General features: G+C 41.9%; 1 protein-coding gene across 3 annotated transcripts in view; it reads right to left on the reverse strand.

Annotated features, from left to right (window-relative positions):
• Positions 1 to 26,255, reverse strand: part of hdac11 (histone deacetylase 11) — a 143,619-nt gene that overhangs the window by 27,755 nt on the left and 89,609 nt on the right. For all 3 annotated transcript variants that reach the window (XM_070895345.1, XM_070895342.1, XM_070895343.1), the window contains 3 exons: positions 25,570 to 25,646; positions 22,310 to 22,372; positions 1,580 to 1,676 (listed from right to left, as the gene is read on the reverse strand). In XM_070895345.1, the coding sequence (XP_070751446.1) occupies positions 1,580 to 1,676; positions 22,310 to 22,372; positions 25,570 to 25,646 (237 nt within the window). The remainder of the gene's footprint in view (positions 1 to 1,579; positions 1,677 to 22,309; positions 22,373 to 25,569; positions 25,647 to 26,255) is intronic.

The raw sequence follows: 26,255 nt of genomic DNA on the forward strand, positions 1-26,255 counted from the left end.
ATAATGTGGATGGGGACCATACCTGTGCATGTTACCTATCCCTAGATGGAAGAGGACTGGGAGAACAAGACCAGAATCGTTTAGGGATACTTTCTTTGTTATTACTTCAGGGGTACACTGGCACTTGGTATTGAGTATCTGTGAGGGATTATTGACAGGAACATACTCTGTGTCAACTAGCATCGGAATGACTTCAGCACTGAGGAGCCATTCCTTATAGGTATAATTTTGTGAACTTGAAGCAAATTTAGCAGGTCATGGTATCATGTTTGGGGAACAAGCTTTTTATAGAATGATCATGAATTTCAGTGATTGTGAAGCAATTATTGCATTTTGCACAGTATTTAAAGCTTTTGTCAAGACATTGCTATAAACATACCAATCCAACTGTGGAGTCCACAAGTTTGTTTTTGATCCAGGCAATGTATTACATGGGTCAGTGCCAAAGTCCAACCAGATAGCTGAACTAGGACATACTCTCTATGCTGAGTGCAAAGCCTTTTTACCACCTACAAGGCACAAGTCAGGAGTGTGATGGAATACTCTCCACTTTCCTGGATGAGTGCATCTCCAACAACACTCAAGAAACTCAACACCATCCAGGACAAAGCAGTCCGCTTAATTGACACCCCATCCTCCACCTGAAACATTCGCTCCCTCCATCACCAAAGTACCGTGGCTGCATTGTGTACCATCTACAAGATGCGCTGCAGCAACTTGCCAAGGCTTCTTCGACAGCACCACCCAAATCCTAGAAGGTCAAGGGAAGCAGGCGCATGTGAACACCACCACCTCCAAGTTCACCACCAAGTCACACACCATCCTGACTTGGAAGTATATCGCCATTCCTTCATCGTCGCTGGGTCAAAATCCTGGAACTCCCGCCCTATCAGCACTGTGAGAGTACCTTCACCACAAGGACTGCGGCGGTTCAAGAAGGCGGCTCCCCACCACCTTCTCAAGGGCAATTAGGGGTATCTAGAGAGCATAGAATTGCTTGCTTGTGTTATCATATAACCTAAAATGCTTATCCTGAAAAGGATAATTACGCATGATATTTTTGGAGGTTCATCGCCAATGCAAACCACTGTGGACACCTTAAGACTCTTTTATAATCGGAAAAGGAAAATAAAAATCTGGATTTGCCAATTCAGACAACAGAATTCTCAATTATCTAATCTATTCCTGAAAATGAGATATGACTTTAAGAACAGACAACATTTATCTGGAGATAAACTGATGCAAGGGTGCGTCATATGTATTATATGATGTGGGAATAGAGGTCCACGTGAGGCAACATTATGACAACATTTTTCATGTGTATACTCAGTGCATAGTTTCTCCAGAACCCACGCAGGTGTGTGAAAGGTGCAGAATGTAAAAGATTTTTTGTGATCAATTGTTCTTGCAGATTCCATGCAGCAACAACCATTCATAGGTTGCAAATCCTAGATCAATTTCAAAGGTACTTTCAATTTACTTTTAGATCTCGTCACTCTGGTAAAAAAAAAATCATTGCATATAAAGCTGAATGTAACACTAATTACATTAGAAATTTAACAGTGATTACTTGACTTACGCTTTGCAAATCCATCGCCTGGGTAGATGTATCTATTAAAAGCATCCAGAATATAGACTCTGTTGTCATCCATAAAATCTCTCTCATGTCCATTCCCCTAAGAGTGAAAAGATTGATGAGTATTTTAAACAGAAAATTGTTCTTTGCAAGACTCATAAAAAATTGATGATTAAGTTTTGTTGCCAGCATAATGGTGAAGTGCATCTGAGGCATAGAACACTCTTGATTGCATTCTGATTTGTTGAAGTTTTACACATTTCAGAGAGAATCAGGATGCTTAACTTACTGCTTTATAATTATATTTGATTGAAATAAATGCAAGTACAACTTCCGAAATCTGGAAACCTCGCGACCAAGGCCATTCCGGTTTTAGGGTTTTTACGGATTTCGGAACAGAAATCCGACGTCTCGAAACCGGAAACCACTGGGCCGAGTTTCGGATATTTCCGGATTTTGGAGACAGGGACAGCGGCTGTGGGTGATTCAAAGTCGGATAATGTCAGGGACAGCGGCTGTGGGTGATTAAAATTTTTTTTTTATTATGCTTAACCTTGTTTTGGATTGACTGCACGGGCACCTGGTGTGATCTGGCAGGACTGCATCCAGGGCTGATACCAGATCGGACACACAGTCTTCTCCGAAGGGAGCTTTCGAAAGCGGCATGATGAAATAATTCCCTCGCGCATACCCTCCCCCTTAAAAGATCAGCCCTTGTTATCACTCTCTCACCGCTGCCTACCTCATTCAGCATCAAGTGCGGTCGGAACCCCTCAAACGAGTTTGTCCGCAAGTGCCACCCTGTGCTTAGGGCTCAAATGGGCCCCCCTTCTCTTTATCTTAGAGTAGGGACAGAATGATAATCAGTAACCACCCCAGTATGACCCCAGTTGGAAACACTGAGAGCTCTTCACAAATAATGTTGGTTTATTCATGTGGCAGTTATCTCATCAGAAATCTATGCAAAAATCGACGGGAGAACACTCAAATTCACTCTTGGAGACACCTCCTGGAGGAACAGCAAGGCAGGGTGATGGTGATGTGTGTGTCTGTGCTTGTGGGTGGGGGGGATTATTTACAGAATACTGATCAGAGTACCAAATATCCATTCCTAAAATATTACTACAGATACTTTCATTTTATGCCGTTTAGATCACTGTTGTGAAAAGATGTCGGGTTTTCGGAACAGATTTCCGGATTTCAGATGCCGTTTCGTGCGATCTGCACAGTGTCCGGTTTTCGGAACATTGCGGTTTTTGAAACTCTGGATTTCGGACGCTCTACCTGTATTCTGTTTTACAACACTGCTTGGATATCCTAAAGTTATTTCTCCATCAATTGAACCATTACCTGACTGTGCAAAGCATAAACAGACAATACTAAATGGCATTTGTAAGTACAGTATAATATAAGCATCAATTACACTGGCCCTAAAACTGTAGCAAAATCTGACACTTTCGGTCCAATTTTAACTTGACCATGGGAATTGGACCGCATGGAGTGGCGGGGGGGCGGGGCGCTGAGGGAGGCGCCACCTTCCCTTGAACTCGGCAGTGAGACACTCCGGCAATTTTAACTCCTGGACCTCACCTGCATGCCGCAGATCCATTACCTACCCAGAACTAACGGGAAGCAGCAGTTGGGCAGTGGGAAGGAGCGGTATATCAGGAGGCAGGAGGCAACCAGCTGAGACCAAAAGAACACCCCAGCATTCAGGTAAGGCGCAGGGAGGGGGTTTAGAGAGGGTCTCACAATTTTGAAAGGGGCTGGGGGGGGAGGTGCGGGGTGAGATCCTGGGCTGGGGAGGCTTCAATTCTCCTTGTGGGGCCTGAAGAAGCACTTCTGCACCTCCTGGCCCCATGTGGAAAGTGAAAAAAAAGTCAAATAAAAACCTCTTTGGGTCTCTACAGGCCACGGCTCCTGGTCAGGCAGGAAAATCGAAATCCCTTAGCATGTCACCAGGTAAAATAGCAGACAGGTCCCAGTGATATCACAGGAGCTCAAACTGCATCAGAATGGCCGTGCCAGTTTCAGGTGGGTGTCTTTGCCGCCTGCTCAGAAAAGCAGGTTAAAATTCCAGACTGCGGGAATGGAGCGGGATGTCAATGAGTAGGTTTCTTGGGTGATTTAACCCTCCATCCACTTTCCACAGGTGAGGTTCAAAACGCACCTTTTATCTTGATTTAGTGATGTGAAGGCAAAAGTCTGTTTCACCATGAATAGTATCTAAGTTTCTTGTACTACTAATACAACAACTTGAATTTGGTGGTGCTGGTTGGCGGAGTATAGCATTTGAGAAGGAAGGGAGAAGGTAGGTCATGGATCATTTAAACAAGTGAATGCAAATTTTAAATTTGAGGCATTGGGGGAATGCAGGTCAGCAAGGACGGGTACGATGGGTGAACCCAAACTCGGTGCAGGAAAGGATACAGGGTAGCAGAAGATTGGACGAGCTGAAATTTAGAGAGCACAGAACATGGGAGACTGATCAGGAGAGCATTAAAATAGGCAAGTCTGGAGGTGAGAGCAGCATGGATGAGAGTTTCAGCAGGAGCTGGGTCGAGCATTCTCTATGCCAGAGGGCTGTGGGTGCTCAGTAGTTGAGTATAATCAAGAATGACATGGATAGATTCTTGGGCAGTAAGGGAATCAAGGGATATGGGGATAGGGCAGGAAAGTTGAGTTGACATGGACGATCAGCCATGATCTTATTGAATGGCACAGCAAGCTCAAGGGGCCTTATGGGCTACTCCTGCTTCTATTTCTTATGTTCTTATGAGCAGGGATGGAGGTAGGCGATTATTACAGAATAAGGGGTCGCCCATTTAAAACAGAAATGAGGAGGAACCTTCTCTCAGAGGGTTGTGAATCTTTGGAATTCTCTACTCTAGAGAGTTGTGGAGGCTGTCTTGAATATATTAAGGTGGAGATAGACAGATTTTTGAATGATAAGGGAGTCAAGGGTTATGGGGAGCAGGTAGAGAAGTGGCGTTGAGGCCAGGATCAGATCAGCCATCATCATAGGCGGTCCCTCGAACGAGGATGACTTGCTTCCACATGAGTTCACAGATGTTTCAATGAAGGACCCGATGTTCCAGTCCTGAACTCCAGTTGAGGTGGTGGAAGATGCCTGTGCGTGGATTTTTTTAACGTGTGGTGACCGTTGCACATCAGCCACCACATGACAGAGCTAGGCCTTTATCCAGTGGCAAGGATTGAACCAGGACGACTGGAGACCTGCTCTGCTGCACGGACCTAGTGCGCACACATATTGCAGTGTGGGCTGGCCCATGCTGCCCCTGGGCCCTCGGCTCTTCTGGGCCCCGTACCCTCATTTGCCGCACCTTCGCCCACGATGTTCCAGGGCCTAGCGCTCCAGCTCTATTTATATCCCCGACCTGTGGTGGTGTTCTCACACAGATCGGGGTGGCCCACGATCTTACTAAATAACGGAGCAGGCTCGAGGGGCCAAATGGCCTACTCCTGTTCCTATTTCTTATGTTCTTATGTACAGAGGTGGAAGTAGGAGGTCGTTGTGATGAAGAGATATGGAGTTGGAAGTTCAATGGGTTTCCCTTGTCCCCTAATGGCTGGGAAGTCTGTCTCCCTAATCCATTTAACAGTGTGATGTGTATTTTAGCTTCTACGCTATTACATAATAAAGCTTTGTTATTTATGCTATAATAAACCTCTTTCATAAATTCTAATGCTGGTTGTGTTTACCACAGTAGAAAGTGCTGTGCAAAGGTATTTCAGAATACTCATTAATCACATCCCACTGGTAGGTATCCATGCAACAGCAAAATCACAGAACATCTGATATAATGCCAGGACAACAAGGGCACCTCCAGCATTTTCCTGCATTTTCTACTCTCCTCTATTGCAGTTGAAGTCAACTACGCCCCTGTGTATTAATTTAAACTAAACTGGCTTAGATTTGATTTCTTGCAATCCCTTTTGATCTCAACTTTCTTTGCTACCCACTCCCACTGGTTCTGAGGAATTTATTTGAAAGTCTTATTCATTTAGTAACCAGAATGCATTTCAACAAAGCATCCCAATTTTGTTTTTGTGATAAAATTATTCTGTTTCAGGAACACACCAATAAATGCTACAAACCAAAAAACAGATTTCTAAGCACAGCTTCAAATGTCATAACTTTGGTGTTAAAAATGTTTAGTTGTATGAAGTTTGTTTGTTTGCAATATATATATTTTTTTACAATGCTAACAGCAAAATACATTAAGACATCAGCACTTAATATTAGACTTTAAGTGAGGTTAAGATTAAGGAGGTTCCTTATATATAAGTATTTACAAGTCTGGTTTTGACTTGTATATACTTTTAAAACTAAATTTTGTAAAGTAGTATATACAATAAAGTGCTATTTTACCAATTATCATCGTTTCATGTTCTTCAATCCTAACCAAACAGCTCAAGCTTTAGGCATTTTGAAGATATCTGCTATGGAAATATGTAACAATTTGAGACAAATCTGACCACACGATGGAGCTGTAACATAACAAACAGGCTGGTGAATGGCACACTGCAACTCGAGCTAACATGCTGTGCAATTTTTCATGTTTTAAGGAAACTAATCTCTGCAGACACATTTTGTGACTTATGTCACCTGACCGTGGGTTTATTTTAGAACACAAACTGGCAACATTTGTGGCTAAACTAATCCACCCTTGAACACACTTCCATATATAATAAATTAATTACCACAAGGTATTTACAGATATAATTACTGTAGTTCATTAATGTTGTGCATTAAGCTTTTAAAAAAATGATGCATGAATTTCAGTTTTACCTTGTACAAGCAACTAGAGGTTAGAGCAAATATGGCATCTGCCTAAATCTGGTCGTGGATTAACAACATAAACTGACCAAATTCAATCTTGGTGTAAAGTAAACATCTCAGGGTAGGTTTCACGCAGGACAATTTTAAAGACGATAGAAACACAGTCATCAGATTTACTATTGTAGAATTATAGAATAGTACAGCACAGAAGGAGACCATTCGACCCATCGAGTCTGCTAACACTGCCTGCAATATCCAAACTGTTTTGACTACATCTCCCTATCTTGTATTGCTAATAACAAAGGGGCCTGGAGTTTCCACTTAGTTATGCTGTAATTTCTGGTGTAACTCACCCAAAATCGGCATTACCAGCACAAAGCCCAAATTACATTCACCGCAACTCGAGTTTCCGCGATCCTTTGCACTAGTTTAAAAACCATCGAGCTAGAAGCATGCCTCACCACCCCAGGGTGAATTAGTCACCATTGGGAGTTTCCACTAATTGCAGGCCTTTGAGGAGGCTCTTAAAATTAAAGTGGTTCTTTTGGGTGCCAAGAAACCAATAGGAATGCTTTAGAAGCTTTCAAATATTATTTTTTCTTAATTTACTAAGAAACTGACTACTGTACCCCAATATAACTAGGATATGGAAGCAAAATACTGCAGATGCTGAAATATAACAAAAATGCTGGAAATACTCAGCAGATCAGGCGACATCTGTGGAGAGAGAAATTAAAGGTAATTGACCTGACACGTTAACTCTGTTTCTCTCTCCACAGTTGCTGCCTGACCTGCTGAGTATTTCCAGTATTTTCTGTTTTTGTAACTAGGGTATGGTTCTGTATATTTTTTAAAGGTAATTTTCAGACATTTAAAATCGGGTTACTCACAACTGGTGGATTGACACCGTGATTGAAAATGTTTATTTTTTGTGATAAACTCATTTTTAGCTGTATTAATCAAACTGCACCTAGTTACCATTCTTAAACAGATCAAGGAATATTTTTAAAGCCAATATTTTTTTTAAATTAAGTTTAAAATTCTGCCCGATTGCGCAGGTTCATGGCAGATTTTTCATTCAGAGAAATGCAAATGAGTTTGAGCAGAAACTCGTGAGAGAAAAAACACTTCTCTATTGCGCCAAAGTTGAAACTCTACCCCAGATTTCTAACTGCGCTCAGATGCACACACGTCTCATGCAGACTGTTAAATACATACATTGCCACAAATCAAACAAAATTGCCAGTGGAGCTGCGTTACTGAGAATCAGTAGAGTAAATGATGTTACTCCACATAAACTGTCTGGAAGAGTGATGGATGCAGAAACCCTCACCACTTTTAAAAGATGGTTGGATGGGCACTTAAAGTGCAGTAACCTGCAGGGTTACGGACCTAGAACTGGTAATTGGGATTAGACTGGATAAACTCTTGTTGGCCGTGTTGTGTATGCATGCCTATTTACTGTGTGATGTCTGTAACACTGTATGCAACACTTGTGCTGTACACACCTTACCGGTACACTAGAGGGTGCTGTTGCTGGAGACCCAGGGGTTGCCTGCACACGGCAGGTAACCCAGTGTAAAAAGGGACACACAGCTTGTTGTTGGCACTCAGGAGTTGCTAATAAAGGACTGCAAGTCTGCAGAGTTTAAGCATCATACCCTGCCTCGTGGAGTCATTACTAAAGGTGCCTACATATACTACAGGCCGGTGCAGATATGATGATGAGTACTGCAGGGAATAGAATATGGTTAGGGTGATCTCCTGGACTAGCTTCGATCGCCTGGATGGATCGGAGAGGAATTTTCCCAGATTTTTTTGCCCAAAATTGGTCTGGGTTTTTAATCTGTTTTTTTGCCTCTCCCAGGAAATCACATGGCTCCGATTGGGGTGGAGTGTAGAATGTTTCAATGCAAGGGGTGTCACAGTTGTTGGAGCGGACTGGTTGGGCTGGGTGTTCTTTATCTTTCCGCATTGTTCATAGGTTTATATGTAACCTTCAGGGCTGCTGACCGAGGGCCGTGCGGCTCTTTGTCGGCCGGTGCGGACACGATGGGCTAAAATGGCCTCCTTCTGCGCTGTAAATTTCTATGTTTCCATAAACATTGAATCAGGTACTTAGCACAGGTTGACACCAGGTGGTCACTAATGGAACTTGGACACTGTACAAACCTGTAGTGCAGAGAGCTCACTGCACTAAAATGCAAGCTCAGCTCACTTAAATAAATATGTGGCACTAGCAATACAAGAAGTTCAAGAGGTCAGTTGTTCATTGCCAGCAGTTCTTAAAGAGCTGCCTGTCACCCTTAAAGTTGTATTGTCCTTCAAGAGCAGGAGAAATGGCTGCAACAAGGATGTGCTGCTGGAGGATATATTGTGAAAAGAATAAACTTTTAGCAGCTGAGGGCTACCATCCAGTTAACAGCTGCACCAGAGCAGCTTAGATGAAGACCAAGACTTTCAGCAGCTAAGGATTTGAGGCTGAATGGAGGAAGGGGAAGCAACTAAATGGTCCATCCCCGCCATTGGGTGAGTTCAGGCCCTTTACCGCCACCATCCACAGGAGCAAAAAGGAGGGAAAATCTACCAGGGATATTTATTTTAATATTTAAAAAGCCTGCAATGTTTCCAGACCTTGACTTCAAAGTCAGAATTACAGTAGAGTCTAAAATGCAGGAAAATGCACCAAAATAATTTTTTTTAATCTAAATTTCCTGAGAGCACAAATCACACACCTTCAGTTCTCACATTTCCCCTTCAGAAATTTCTAAATCCACCACTGTAAAAAAAATCTATGGCACTTTTGTGTTTTTTTCTTGCACTACAAGAAATGGAATATTGGGTAGGCAAGCTTGTTTTCTCGCAAGTTTGGGTATTGATTCTCGCAGAACAAAATGGGACAATTAGTAAAATTGATCCCCAAATCATTGGTAAAAATCCTCGAATCCTCGAGAATAAAAATGTACTTTCAGTCACCCCGAAGCAGTGGTCCAAGTCAGCAGCTTATATTCCGGGCTGTTTAAATTGTTCCTTAGTTTTTGCAATGTCAGCTTTTTGACGCTATTTGTCATTTTTTGCAAGTTTTCCAGGTTGGTGTGTATGTCATTGTATTCATGGGTTGTGATGTATAGGTAGCTGATGAAAGGTTTATTTGGCAAGCGAACTGAGCACATGTTGTGCTTTGGCTATTTCAGGTAATTAACTAAATGCATCATCTAATACAGTTTCCCTTCTAACTCCAGCTGAGTGACTGGATCCTTGCGGAGACAAGTGTTCTTTCTCCTGGTCAGCCAATGTTCTGCCACTGGCTCCTGCTGCCTGCCTTCTGCTTGCTACATAACAAGATGCTTTATTTTTAAGAGGCAGAATAGGCAACAATAATTGTGGTCACCTTGGCCAGAGTTCTGGAATCTTCCGTTTTATTTTATCATTCTTTGGGATGTGCAAAGGCTGGCATTTATTGCCTATTCCTGGTTACCCTTCAGAAGGTGGTGCTCCTTCTTCTGGAACCACTGCAGTCCAAGTGGTGAAGATGATCCCATAATGCTGTTAAGCAGGATTTTGATCCAAGGAACACTGATGGTGGAGGGGGTGGATGTTTTTACACCTGCAAGAAGTGCTGATCAAGCGGACCGCTTTGTCATGGTGTTGAGCTTCTTGAGTGTTGTTGTACCCATCCAGACAAGTGGAGAGTTTTCCATCACACTTATAACTTGTGGTAGGTGGTCGAGAGGCTTTAGGGAGTCAGGAGGTGAGTCACTCACCATAAAAAATACACAGCCTCTAACCTGTTCTAGTATCCATGGCATTTAAGTAGTTATTCCAGATGAGTTTCTGGTGATCCCTGCGATATTGATGGTGGGGGAGTAAATGTTAGAGAGGTGGTTAGGCTCTCTCTTGCTGGAGGTGGTCATTGCCTGGCACTTGTGTGGCGCAAATGTTAATTGCCACTTATCAGCCCAAGACTGGATGTTGTCCCAGTCTTGCTGCATGCGGGCATGGACTGCTTCATTATCTAACAAATTGTGAATGGAGCTGAACACTGCGATCATCAGCGAACAGCCTCACTTCTGATGGAGGGAAGATTATTAATGAAGCAGCTGGCAAGGCTGGCATTTATGGTTGTTCCTAGGACACTTCCCTGAGGAACTCCTGCAGGGATGCCCTGGGCTGAGGTAATTGGCCTCCAACAACTATAACCATCTTGCTTTCTGCCAAGTATGATTCCAGCCAGTGGAGAGTTTTCCCCTGATCCCAATTGACTTTAGTTTTACTGGTGCTCCTTGGTGCCACACTCAGTCAAATGCTGCCTTGATATCAAAGGCAGTCACTCTCACCTCACCTCTGGAATTCAGCTCATTTGCCCATGTTTGGACAAAAAGCTGTAATGAGGTCTAGAGCTAAGTAGCCTTGATGGAACCCAAACTGAGCATTGGTGAGCAGGTTATTGGTGAGTAAGTGTCACTTGATAGCACTGTTGACGACATCACTTTGCTGATGATTGAGAGTAGACTGATGGGGCGATAATTGGCCGGATTGGATTTGTTCTGCTTTTTGTGGGCAGGACAAACCTGGAAAAATGTTCACATCGTCAGTTAGATGCCAGTGTTGTAGTTTAGCTAGGGGCGCAGCTAGTCCTGGAGCACAGGTCTTCAGCAGTACAGCCAGGATGTTGTTGCTGCTCGTAACCTTTGTTGTGTCCAGTGCACTCAGATGGTTATTGATATCATGTGGAATGAATCGAATTGGCTGAAGACTGGCATCCATGATGGTGAACAGAAGGGCTAGATGGATCATCCACTCAGCACTTCTAGCTGAAAATGGCTGCAAATGCTTCAGCCTTGTCTTCTGCAAGACTGTGCTGAACTCTACCACTGATGAGGATGGGAATATCCATGTTCTCCCATTAGTTGCTTAATTGTTCACAACTGGATGTGGCAGGGTTTCTGAGCTTTGATGTGATCCGTTGGTCATGGGATCATTTCGCACAATCTATAGAATACTGTTTTTGCTGTTCAGCATGCATGTAGTCCTGTTTTGTAGCTTCACCAGGTTGCCTTCTCATTTTCAGGTATGCCTGGTGCTGTTCCCAGCATGCTCTTCCACACCCCTCACTGAATTAGGGTTGGTCACCTGGCTTGATGGTGATCGAGGAGAACGCAAAGTGTTGAAAATAAAGGTTTTAATGTTTGACACCACATCAACATAAATTTTACATGAACATTGCATAAAGCACCCAAGTGTGTCGTTAGTTGGTATGATTGCACAAGGACGAAGGCGAGTGTGAGGGGTGGCTAGTGAGATGGGGATGTGATAACATAGATCGAGGGGGATGGGTGAAGGTCCACTGTAAGTTGGTGTGAATAAGGATGTGCAGGAGTATGGTAGGAAAGGCAGAGTGATTGGGGATGTGATGAAAGGCACAGCAGGATGAGGTTGAGTGTGGCTTTGTACTAACGTTTCGTGATCGACTTAGATCATTGAAACGTTTGCGGCACTGCACCCAGGTCTTCCTGACCCACATCCCTGCTTGTGCCCTCCTCTGCAATGTGCTGTGTTGATCTCCTGGGGAGGTCTCTTCAGCTCATGGGAAGGGAAGAGGATCTCCCTGCATGCTGTGACTCCCTTCATAAGCATATGGAGGGAGTCATGGGAGAGCCTGGGTCCAGCACTGTGCCTTCATGCAGTGCTTGTCAATGTTTGCAGCAACTCAATGCTGTAGAACACTGACAGCACAAATATCAAAATAAAGTTGGCCATGATCCCTTTAAGGAAACCGGCTGATGACACGTCATCAAATGACATCACCAGACCCGCTTTCTCTAATTGGCCAGGAAACGCGCTGGGTGGGCTTAACAAGCTAAGTCAAAGGAAATTCATTTCACAGAGCAGGATGGAGCCAGCAGTGGGGTGGGGACCCGCCACCGATGTCGCCTGCCACGGACCCGCCGAGGTCAGGAAATTCACGGCCAATGCCTTTTAACAGAGCCAATTTATCAAACTATGGTAATGTCAAGATTTTCACTTCTTTGTCACCCTCAAGTCTGGTCACAAGAACATGAACAAATTCTTATGCAAAAGATTGCAAGAGGCGTTTTAAAAATTATTTAGGAACATTCTAAACAGAGGAACAATATTTAAAAAAATTTAATCACACAAGAAACAAAGATGCAATTTATAAATAAAGCAATCCTAGGCTCCTATTTGAGGCAACAAGTAATTTCTCTGCATTGAATAAACACAACGGCAAATTATAATTTATAGTGTAATACTATTGTTCAAACTCATTGAATGATTGATTATTGGTGTTCCACTATCCACAATGTAAAATTGTCAGTGGAGAAACACTAACATATATCAAAGACTTCACATTTATCACCTGAACCTGTCGTAACTGATTGCTTTAAAATATATTTCAATAATGTAACCCGAACAAAAAATTCCAATTATCATTCAGAAGCACAGTAAATACTTTCCCAGCGAGTAAACATAATATAAATGCATCACATCTTTATAATAAAATTTAATGACTGTTATGTTGTCTAACTCAAGAAAGAAAATTGCTCAATGTCAATTTTTTCTTTCACTGGTTAGCTATGTAAGATCCCAGGTTCTGTTTCGATAGACCTGAAATTTTAGCAGAAGGCCATTCATGTCTGTAATGATTTTAGGCTCCTCTCAAATTTTCAATATTCTCCCCATAAACTTTATTATTCTTCTGTAAATATCTGGTGCATTTTGAATGTTGCAATCAATTATCAATCAATGCTAAATAAATTACAGCATTCAAAAAGGCAGAGCATTCCACATTTCAATAAAGACTTGAATGAGAAGGTTTCCTCTAATCTCCCTTCTTAGATGTCTAGTGAACATCATTAAACAAGCTATAACTGGAAATAATCCATGTTTACACTAATGCAAGTCTTGAGCTCTCCGTACCTCTTTCTAATTGGTTATTCAAAAAAACAAAGAAAAACATCCCAATATAATCCACAGGAATAAAGGGGAGAAAATGAACACCAAGTCAACAAAGATATTAAGCGGGTAACAAAAAGCTTGGCATTTAATAAAGGTCTGAAGGAGAATTCCTTGGTAGCTGAAGGCACGGTCACCCATAGTGTTACACTTCATAAGAATATAAGAACATAAGAAATAGGAGCAGGAGTAGGCCATATGGCCCCTCGAGCCTGCTCCGCCATTTAATACAATCATGGCTTATCCGATCATGGACTCAGGTCCACTTCCCTGCCGCTCTTCATAACCCCTTATTCCCTTATCATTTAAGAAACTGTTTATTTCTGTCTTAAATGTATTTAATGTCCCAACTTCCACAGCTCTCTGAGGTAGCGAATTCCACAGATCTACAACCCTCTGAGAGAAGAAATTTCTCCTCATCTCAGTATTAAATGGGCGGCCCCTTATTCTAAGATCATGCCCTCTAGTTCTAGTCTCCCCCATCAGTGGAAACATCCTCTCTGCATCCACCTTGTCAAGCCCCCTCATAGTCTTATACATTTCGATAAGATCACCTCTCATTCTTCTGAATTCCAACCTACTCAACCTTTCCTCATAAGTCAACCCCCTCATCTCCGGAATCAACCTAGTGAACCTTCTTTGTACTGCCTCCAAAGCAAGAATATCCTTTCGTAAGTATATCCATCCTCCCCATTTAATTTGCAAACTGCATTTCGACAGCAAATACAACAACCGTATTTTCGTAGACCCAGTACATAGAGGCATAGATAGAAACAGAGAAAATAGGAGCAGGAGTAGGCTATTCAGCCCTTCGAGCCTGTACCGCCATTCAATATGATCATGGCTGATCCTCTATCTCACCATCATATTCCCATTTTCTCCCCATACCTCTTGATGCCTTTTGTGTCTAGAAATCTATCCATCTCCTTCTTAAATATATTCAGTGACTTGGTCTCTACACCCTTCTGTGGTAGAGAATTCCACAGGTTCACCACCAGCTGAGTGAAGAAATTTCTCCTCATCTCAGTCCTAAATTTTCTACCCCATTTCCTGAGACTGTGACCCCTTGTTCTAGACTTCCCAGCTAGGGGAAACATTCTTCCCGCATCCAGTCTGTTCAGCCCCATCAGAATTTTATACATTTCAATGAGATCCCCTTTAATTGTTCTAAACTCTTGTGAATACAGGCCTAGTCGGCCCAATCTCTCCTCATACGACAGTCCTGCCATCCCAGGAATCAGTCTGGTGAATCATCGCTGCACTCCTTCTATGGCAAGTATATCCTTTCTTAAGTAAGGAGATCAAAACTGCACACAATACTCCAGGTGTGGTCTCACCAAGGCCCTGTGTAACTGTAGTAAGACATCCTTGACCTGTACTCAAATCCTCTTGCAAGATACCATTTGCCTTCCTTGCTGCACCTGCATGTTTGCTTTCAATGACTGGTGTCCAAGGACACCCAGGTCCCTTTGTACATTGACATTTCCCAAGCTATCACTATTTAAATAATACGTTGTCCTTATGTTTTTCCTACTAAAGTAGATAACTTCACATATATCCAAGTTATACTGCATCTGCCACGTATTTGCCCACTCACTCAACCTATCTAAATCGCCTTGCAATGTCTTTGCGTCCTCCTCACAACTCACAATCCCACCTAGTTTTATGTTGTCAGCAAACTTGGAAATATTACATTTGGTTCTCTCATCCAAATCATTTATATATACTGTGAATAGCTGGGGCCCAAGCACTGATCCCTGTGGTACCCCACTAGTCACTGCCCGCCACCCAAAAGAGACCCGTTTATTCCTACTTTCTGTTTCCTGTCAGTTAACCAATTTTCAATCCATGCCTGTATTTTGCACACAGACCTCTTATGTGGGACTTTATCAAAGGCCTTCTGAAAATCCAAATACACTACATCCACTGGTTCTCCCTTATCTATTCTATCAGTTACTTCCTCAAAAAATTCCAGTAGGTTTGTCAAACACAATTTTCCTTTCATAAATCCATGTTAACTTTGTCTAATCCCGTTGATATTTTCTAAGTGTCCCGTTGTCACATCCTTTATAATAGACTCCAGCATTTTCCCTACTACTGATGTTAGGCTAACCGGTCTATAGTTCCCTGCTTTCTCTCTCCCTCCTTTTTTAAATAGTGGGGTTACATTTGCCACTCTCTAATTTGGAAAATGACAACCAATGCATCCACTATTTCCATGGCTACCTCTTTTAGTACTCTGGCATGCAGATTACCAGGCCCTGGGGATTTATCGGCTTTCAGTCCCATTAGTTTCTCCAGCACTATTTTCTTACTAAGAATCATTTCCTTTAATTCCTCTTGCTCCCTAAACTCTTGGTTCCCTAGCATGTCCGAGACGTTATTTGTGTCCACTTTCGTAAAGATAGAATTGAAGTATTTATTTAATTGTTCTGCCATTTCCTTGTTCCCCATTATAAATTCTCCCGTTTCTGACTGTAAAGGACCTACATTTGTCTTCATTAATCTTTTTCTTTTTATGTACTTGTCGAAACTTTTGCAGTCGGATTTTATGTTCCTTGCAAGTTTACTCTCATACTCTATTTTTCCCCTCTTAATCAATCTCTTGGTCCTATTTTGCTGAATTCTAAACTTCTCCCAATCCTCAGGCTTGCTACCTTTTCTGGTAACTTTGTATGACTCCTCTTTGGATCTAATACTATCCTTTATTTCTTTTGTTAGCCATGGTTGGGCCACTTTTCCTTTTGTGTTTTTGTGCCAGAAAGGCATGTATATCTGTTGCAATTCATGCATTTGTTCCTTAAATGTTAGCTATTGCCTATCCACCATCATACCTTTTAATGAATCTTCCCAATCTATCATAGCCAATTCATTCCTCATACCTTCGTAGTTTCCTTTGTTTAGATTTAGGACCCTAGTTTCGGATTGGACGACGTCACTTTCCATCTTAATAAAGAAGTCAATCATGTTATGGTCACTCTTCCCTAAAGGACCCCGCACAACAAGACTATTAATTAACCCCTTCTCATTGTTCTCTAGTAGGCTCCTCAACATACTGGTCTAAAAAACCATCTCGTACACAGTGCAGGAATTCATCTTCCACAGTATTATTACTAGTTTGGTTTGGCCAGTCTACATGTAGATTAAAGTCACCTACGATTACTATAGTACCATTGTTACATGCATCTCTAATTTCTTGTTTGATGCCGTCCCCTACATTACCACTACTGTTTGGAGGCCTATAGACAACTCCCACCAATGTTTTCTGCTCCTTAGCTCCACCCAGACTGATTCTATATCTTGATTTTTTGAGCCAATATCCTTTCTCACTATTGCTCTGATTTCATCCTTTACTAACAACGCCACACCACCCCCTTTTCCTTTTTGCCTGTCCTTCCTCAATATCGAGTATCCTTGTATATTCAGTTCCTAACCCTGGTCACCCAGCAACCATGTCTCTATAATTGCAACTATATCATATCCATTTACATCTATTTGCGCTGTTAATTTGTCTACCTTATTACGGATGCTTCATGTATTCAGATACCGTGCTTTTAGATTTGTCTTTTTAACATTATTAGACATCTTAACATTATTTTGTACTATAGCCCTATTTATCATCGCTTTGTTTTCTTACCTGGACCCTATTTGTTAGTGCACTCTTTTGTTTGTATGCTCTGTGTCTTCTTGACATAATCTGGTTATCCTTACCACAATCACTTACCTGCATTGCTTCCTTTTCTTTTCTCTTTAGCATTTTAGATTTCGCTCCAGTGGGACCCTACCCGCACCCCACCCCCCACCTTATTTATTTTAAAGCCCCATCTACCAACCCCAATGCAACCAAACTCCCAAACTTCTCAGCACTGTGACTTCCTGGGGTCTACCGCCCCAACAACACAAGGCCCCTATTCCCCACAGTGATGGGGGGGGGGGCAAATGTACCTGTGGATACTTCCTAAAACAAAGCAAAAGTTAATTAAAAATGCACACAAACAATAAAAAACTACAAAGCAAGTTATGCATCAGGGACTCGAGATTTTTGATCAAATGCCCAGCTTCATGAATACATTTCAACATCCTAATTTCAAAAGGGAAATGAGCTATGATAATTTTAAATAATCACAAGATAAGGAAGATAAGTTAGACTAGACCTCCAGAAGAAAAAATACACAATACTCTCAGGATCTTGAATGCCCACTATCCTCCAAGTGATGATTACTCATTAGTTTTCAGAAATACTTCTCAACGTTTAACTAAATTCTTCTTTCAGCAATGTCAACCCGTGCTGTGGCTTACCTTGAAGTAATGCCCTGGATTTACTATCTGCTTTCAAGAATGGAACCCCAGTTTCTCTGATTCAACATCATAGATCAATTCTCCTGACACAGAGGATCAGCTTCATAGCATTTCTCTGAACTGCCTCCAAGGTTGGACTATTTCCCTCGAGTATAGTTGACCAAAACTGCATGGCCATAACATTGTACAATTTCAGTATGACCTTCCCTATACTTTATTACTTAGTGGTTATGTTACTGGACTAATAATCCAGAGGCCTGGACTAATGATCCAGAGATATGAGTTTAAATCCCACTATGGCAGCTGGGAAATTTAAATTCAGTTAATTAAATAAATCTGGAATAAAAAGCTACTATCAGTAATGGTGTCCATGAAACTATCAGATTGTCGTAAAAACCCATCTGGTTTACTATTGCCCTTTAGGGAACAAAATCTGCCGTCCTTGTCTGGCCTATATATGAAGTTGACTCTTAACTACCCTCTGAAATGGCCTAACAAGCCACTCAGTTGTAACAAGCCTCTACAAGAAACAATAATAAGAATGAAATCAGACAAACCACCCAGCATCGATCTCAGCACCGGCTTCGGACATGACAACGACAGGCCAGTCCACGCCCAGTCAATTCTGCAAAGTCCTCCTCACCAACATCTGGGGACTTGTGCCAAAATTGGGAGGACTGTCCCACAGACTAGTCAAGCAACAGCCTGATATAGTCATACTCACGGAATCATACCTTTCAGCCAATGTCCCCAACTCCTCCATCACCATCCCCAAGAATGTCCTGTCCCACCGGCAGGACAGACCCACCAGAGATGGCGGCACAGTGTCAGAAGAAAGTGGCCCTGGGAGTCCTCAACATTGACTCTGGACACCATGAAGTCTCATGGCTTCAGGTCAAGCATGGGCAAGGAAACCTCCTGCTGATTACCACCTTCCACCGTCCCTCAGCTGATGAATCAGTACTCCTCCATGTTGAACACCACTTGGAAGAAACACGGAAGGTAGTCAAGGCACAGAATGTACTCTGGGTGGGGGACTTCAATGTCCATCATCAAGAGTGGCACGACAGCACCACTACTGACCGAGCTACAAGAGTCCTGAAGGACATAGTTGCCAGACTGGGCCTGCGGCAGGTGGTGAAAGAATCAACACAAGGGGAAAAACCTATTTGACCTCGTCTTCACCAATCTACCCGTCGTAGATGCATCTCTCAATAATAGCATTGGTAGCAGTGACCACTGCATAGTCCTTGTGGAGATGAAATCCCGTCTTCACATTAAGGACACCATGTTAAATGGGATGGATTCAGATCAGACCTAGCAGCTCTGGGCCTTCATGAGCTGCTGTGGGCCATCAGCAGCAGCAGAATTGAATCCCACCACAATCTGTAACCTCATGGCCCAGAATATCCCTCACTCTACCATTACCATCAAGCCAGGGGATTAACCCTAGTTCAATGAGGAATGCAGAAGAGCATACCAGGAGCAACACCAGATGTACCTAAAAATAAGGTGCCTACTTGGGGAAGCTGCAACACAGGACTACATGAATACTCTACAGCAGAAGCAGCATGCTATAGACAGAGCTAAGCCATCCCACAATCAATGGATCAGATCAAAGCTCTGCAGTCCTGCCACATCCAGTCGTGATTAGTGGTGGACAATTAAACAATCAACAGGAGGAGGAGGCTCCATGAATATCTCCATCCTCAATGATGGGGGAGACCAGCACGTGAGTGCAAAACACAAGGCTGAAGCATTTGCAACCATCTTCAGCCAGAAGTGCCGAGTGGATGATCCATATCAGCCTCCTCCTGAAGCCAGTCTTCAGTCAATTCAATTCACTCTGCTTGATATCAAGAAACGACTGACACACTGGATACAGTGAAGTCTATGACCCCAGAAAACATCCTGGCTGTCATATTGAAGACTTGTGCTCCAAAACTAGCCGGACCTCTAGCCAAGCTGTTCCAGTACAGCTACAACACTGGCATCTATCCGAAAGAGGGGAAAACTGCCCATGTATGTCCTGTCCACAAAAACAGGACAAATCCAATCCACCCAATTATTGCCCCATCAGTCTACTCTCAATCATCAACAAAGTGCTGGAAGGTGTCGTTGACAGTGCTATCAAGCGGCACTTACTCACCTGCTCTCCGATGCTCAGTTTGGGTTCTGCCAGGATCACTCAGCGCCAGACATGGACAAAAGAGCTGAATTCCAGAGGTGAGCTGAGTGTGATTGCCCTTGACATCAAGGCAGCATTTGACCGAGTGTGACATCAAGGAGCCCTGGTAAAGTTGAAGTCAATGGGAATCAGGGGGAAAACTCTCCACTGGCTGGAGTCATACCTAGCACAAAGGAAGATGGTTGTCGTAGTTGGAGGTGAATCATTTCAGCCCCAGACCATCGCTGCAGGAGTTCCTCAGGGCAGTGTTCTAGACCCAACTACCTTCAGCTGCTTCATCAATGACCTTCCCTTCATCATCAGGTCAGAAGTGGGGATGTTCGCTTGATTGCAGTGTTCAGTTCCATTTGCAACACCTGAGATAATAATGCAGCAAGACCTGGATGACATTCAGGCTTGGGCTGCTAAGTGGCAAGTAACATTCACGCCACACAAGTGCCAGGCAATGACAATCTCCAACAAACGAGAGTCTAACACTGTCCCTTGACTTTCAATGACATTACCATCGCCGAATCCCCCACCATCAACATCCTGGGGGGGAGGGGTGGTCACCATTGACCAATGGGTATTCTGCGGAGAGTGTCTCACCTCCTGACTCTCCTTTCCACCTCCTTTCCACCATCTACAAGGCACAAGTCATGAGTGTGATAGAAGCTTGACACCATCCAGGATAAAGCAGTCTGCTTGATTGGCACCCCATCCACCAACTTAAGCATTCTTTTCCTCCACCACCAGTGCATCATGGCTGCAGTGTCTACCATCTACAAGATGCACAGCAGCTACTCACCAAGGCTTCTTCGGCAACATCTCCCAAACCAACGACCTCTACCACCTAGAAGGACAAGGGCAGCAGGCTAATGGGAACAGCATCACCTGCAGGTCCCCCTCCCAGTTACACACCATCCTGATTTGGAAACATATCGCCGTTCCTTCACTGTCACTGGGTCAAAATCCTGGAACTCTCTCCCTAACAGCACTGTGGGAGTACCTTCACCACAAAGACTGCAGGCCTTGCCAGTGACGAATAAAAAACAAATTAGCAATGCAGTTCAGCATTATGTTCCCTTCATGGATTGCTGCTTAACATGATTCGACATATGAGAGTATGTAAAAGGAAGCATTAATTTTTGATATAGTGGAAAGTTTTAATGTGAGCATTGATTAAAATAAAGGGAAAAACGTGAACTAAAAACTAAATGTAAACGATGGTTCAGCATGTCATTCCACAACGTACTATAGCGTAGTTAAAAAGAAGATCATTTCTGAGCACAATTCCCTGCAGAGTAGATTCCTTATCTCACCATCTCGTCTAGGGAAGGTACAGAGTGGAGGTGCTGATTACCACCACCAGGCAGTAGGAATAATGGGGGAGAAATTAAACACACAGCCGCCCACTTCTCACCTGAAAAATGGGCGGCCAGCAGTTGTAAAATCAAGGGGCACCTCGGCTGCCCCACTGATGTTCAAGGCCCGCTTGATGTTATATTCGGGCAGGTTTATAAACGGGTGAGCAGCCAGCCTGCCTGAAACAGGCATAGGCTGCTTAAATAGACAAATCAAAGTTCTGCGCCGGTTGTACGACCCTGATGGCAAAGTTCAGGTACAAACAGGCAGAGCATACACCATGCATGTTCTGCTTAATGGTACTAGTCACTGAGTGGCCTCACCAGTGGGACTTAAAGTGACTGCTAGCGGCCCCTGAATGACTGAAATTTAGACTTTTTATTTTTGTGGGCCCAGGAGAAGCAGGAGTTCCCTGATGGGCTCATAAATAAACTCTGGCCCGCTGATGGCCCTTTCGAGGCCCTGCCCTGCCCCATCCCAGCTTATGGATTGACTTCCGCCTGCCGTCCACATCCCCTCAGACCAGACCTGCTCTGCCCAGCCAACCAGCTCAGCGTAGTAGCCAGCCAATCAACTAGGGAGCTGCAGCTGGATAGCCGTTTGGCGCCCACAGCTCACAAGTGGCAATGTGAATGAATTCCGAAGCCTTCATTCAAATGCGGTTGCTCTGTTGACTTTGTGCCCGTTTTGGACGCAGTTCGAATTTCTCCACCAATCAGTCAATCCGGGCTACTGCTGTACGCCTCCTGGTGAGTCACCATTTACACAGTCACGGCCACAAAAAAGAAGCACAAAAATATACCAATGCTCTTTTAGGCTTGGGGAAATCCAATGTCGGGGAAAGAACAATCGCTTGATTTTACAATACCAGTAGCAACGAATCAGAAACATTTTTTTTCTTGTGCCAATTCACAAGGTAGCCCGTTCTATCACAAAAATAAGTCATTTCTCATCACCATTTATAACAATACAAATCACTTAGCTACCTATCAGCCCATTTCTGACATGAATGTTTACAAACCAATTACCTCAGCAAGTCAATTACCTGCTTCAGTTCCTAAAACAGGAGAGAAAAAAGAGAAAACACTTTCCACTTAGTTATATAAAATTTGTGGTAAATTACCTGATGTGCATCCAAATCAATGATCATAGCCGTAGACACTCCTTCCACTCTCTCAAACAAAAACTGCAACAAAAATACAGTCATAATTACACACAAGCAAAAGTAGCTACATAACTGCACATAGAATTACTGTACATGACATCAAAAATTAGGATACTGTTAATGTATGAAGTACAGAGAAAATTTAAACAAAAAAGAACTAGACACATGGAAACAGCCAGATATTGTTACTAATTAATAAAAAATACTTTTTGTATTTGTCACATACTTTGAAATAGAGGTAACCATTTGGATTTGAAATAAATGCGGGGAAATATAAATGTAAATGTAAGGTGGACAGAAAAGGAATAACAAAATCTTGGAGCAGAAAGAAGGGTGTGTTATAAAAGTAGAAATGTGTCTCTGCACAAGCAATTTCAAAAAATTAAAAAAAAATATTTGATCATAATAGAATGCTTATACAGTACAGAAATTAATATTGCAAAGGTGTCCACTAAAATGCACGTCAGGACACCACTATTATCCCTTGTCCGTGAAGTATTCTAGGGCCTTTATTATCCACAGTATGTGCTTACTGCAGCATTCACAGCTGTGCTGTCTCTGGTATAATACTGGTAGTCGGGTTTCAGTTCAATGACACAAATCTGCATACCAGTGTCATTATAAGCCATAAAACAAGATGGTTCCCATTCTTCCAAAAAAAAATGATAGATGATTGTGGACACTTGACACCCGTCTCTGAGAGAATATGATCTTATTCCATCATAAAACTTTCTTGTCCTGCCATACTCATCAGTTCCTTTCAACAAAGGGCACATTATAGCATTACTGACATTTGCACAAAAATGATAATTGTAATATTTTTAATTAAAAAAAAACGTTTGAAACTTCTCCATGAGCTGACCCTGTAAAAATGGGCCGAGTTACTTCAGTGCAGTGTGGGATATCGGCAATAACCAGCCATTCCCAGTACAGCTTTTGCCAATCTTGGCAATTGCGCAAAGTTTCCTTTGTACTGCCCAAACAATAAGAGACAGGTATCAGATCCGGACAGATTCCACCTTACATTTACTCAAATAAGAGGGACAGATCAACGGGGACAGAGTATTTTACCAGATTGTCTCAACTGGTCAAGTGGTTAAATTGAGCAATTTATGTTGAACCTATAATGTGCTCTAATAAATAAAATGTTGAAAATGAATTTTGATTTTCAGACAGCGGATATAGATTCCAAAGTTGTAATGATAATGTGTAATGAAGTTGCTAACTGCTAAATATACACATATCTATATGGCATATAATAAAGTGCATGCACAAAGAAATGTATTTTTTGCTGAATTGTTTTATTGTCAATATTAAGGATGTCAATACTGGAGAATTATCATTATTCAACTTTTGACGTCCAGTGTCAGCATCAGGCCATAAAGGCCAGTGCACCACAAACCAGAAGCACAGTAAAAAGCTCTGCTCTGCCCAAACAATGCATGTTAATCCAAACCTCCAAATCACCCCCGAATTGTTACACTTCCATTTCCTAGATTAAGCATCACTGTAACATTTGAGTGAGACTGTCAATGTAGCTTCAAATACTGCTGAATTACAAATAGGTTTGAATCGTTGATTTGTGTTCCCAGGAACTGGGTTAGGACTACAAAAACTTATATCATGTGGAACTTTTTTCCAATGATTGAGAAAGACAAGACTACCATTGCACAAAGGCGGCACACTTAAACTACAGTGCTCTGCTCTGACCATACATCAAGTATTCGTTCAAGTTCTGGTGACTAAGGCACAAAGGAGGGAGGCCTGATCCCTGGTGTGGGAGGACTGGGTCATACAGAAAGATTGGAAAAATTTGGGCTGCCTCAGCTTTAATAAGAGGTGACCTCATGGAGGCTGACAGGATAATAAATAGTATAGTAAAGATATATCCAGCACACTACTTCAAACTAGACCGTGACGTGAGGACAAGGAGACATTGGATCAAACCAGTATATAGTACATTTGGAATTAAAGTTGTAAAGTTCTCATGAATACAAAATGTAATCAGCAGAAGATTTCTGGGTAGGAAAAGAGGAAGCAAAATAGAGGTTGTGATGGGTGAACAATAGGCTTTTTTTCTGGATAGATGAGCAAAGATTGGCCAAATGGCCTTCCTCATCCATATCTATCCTTGATCAAGATAAATTAATTCCACCATTATACTACTAAAATAATGAAGATTATGTACACTGCAGGCATGTGCTCTGAAGGAACTTGATAAACATAGAGTGGAATGATCAACAAAATTGTAGATAGATGTGAACAAAATGTACATAAGAAATGTAAAAAAAGTGATGCTACAAGATTCAATGTGGTCCCAAAGTCGCTAACATCTAACAAAATTTACAAGATTTGCATCATTACTCATTATACATACAGACTGAATAAAACTATGTAGACAAAGGAGTGTTGATGGCACATTTAAAGGTGGCTGGAAATTATTTTGAGTGACATAATTGTATGAACATGAATCTCATTCCTCACCACGGTTTTAACAGAGGCATACAGCTGTTCCTTCTAAATGGTTTAGTACTTATATTAAAATAGCAGAGGAATTCAATATAAATGGATTAAGCATGTATGGTAACATCGCTCACAGTAATGTTCAGGCTAATATCTTTAAAAACATTATATTTGCATTGAAAAGGAAGAAGTTCAATGCAAGTTAACCTTTCAGATTTAGCCTGCAGCAAAACGATAACACTTGGAACACGGATCATTTTGATTGAGACTTTCCCCCCATTAATTTGCTTTGCTGTTATCAGAGGGAAATAAGTATGCCAGAATAAGCAAAATTCAAGTTTTAAAAACATTTGAAATTAACAAATTTCTTCAGTAGTTTAGCATCAGAGTTACAGATCTGGAAATTATTTTGAGTGACATTGGTGCATCTCTATTACTGTAATATTAGTGTTTATTTTAACAAAACCAGAGCTAAAAAAAATCATCCAATCTAAGAAGACATTTATTTTCCTCGGATCTAGAATCATAGAAAAATTACGACACGGAAGGAAGCTAGTCTGAGGATTTTACATTTGGGTTAGGGTTAAATAAATTAACATTTGTATTGTAATAATAATTAAAATGCATTTTATATTCATATCTAATTACAATTAATACGAGTTCCACCTTATAGATCCAATTAATATTCACATTTTGCAACATAGTATCTTATAGTCAGATACAAAATTTCACATTCATTTACTCCATATTCTCACCTTAATTGCCAAAGTTATGTCAGCATAAGCACAAAACCCTCCTCCTTGTTCACTTGAGCAATGATGAAAGCCGCCACCTAATGAAAGGAAAGCACTGATTATTGTAAGACCTACAAAATTGAACTTTGAAATTGTTAAAATGCAAAAATGCTCTATGCACAAGTTTATATTTACCGCAAAATGATTAAATCAACTGAGATGACTTACTGAAACATTTAGAATTTATGAATAATTAATAAGCCTATTGGCACTTCAACATCAAAAACTATTTTTGTAAGTATCAAGGACAACAACTAAGTGGATAGCAATGGAACATGTTTTTTCTGCTAGGAGTAAATATGAGCATGTAATGCATGCACAGTGAAGTCACAGGTGAGTTGTGAAAGGAAATGAGCTATTTAAATTTAACAAGGTGTCAAATGGTTCCGTGGCTCACTCCAAAAATGTGAGTACACAATCCAGGCTGACACTCCAGTTCATTACTGAGGGAGTGCTGCACTTTTGGAAGTACCACCATTCGGTGGTTAAACCGAGGTACTGTCTGTCCTCTCAAATGGACGTAAAAGATCCCATGGAACAATTCAAAGAAGCATAATGTTCTAATGTTCTAGCCAACATTAATCCCTCAATCAACATCACCAAAAACAGATTGCCTGGACCTTTATCTCACTGTCATTTTTGGGTGC

This window comes from Pristiophorus japonicus, chromosome 12 (genome assembly GCF_044704955.1).
Source record: "Pristiophorus japonicus isolate sPriJap1 chromosome 12, sPriJap1.hap1, whole genome shotgun sequence".
NCBI classification, from domain to species: domain Eukaryota; kingdom Metazoa; phylum Chordata; class Chondrichthyes; family Pristiophoridae; genus Pristiophorus; species Pristiophorus japonicus.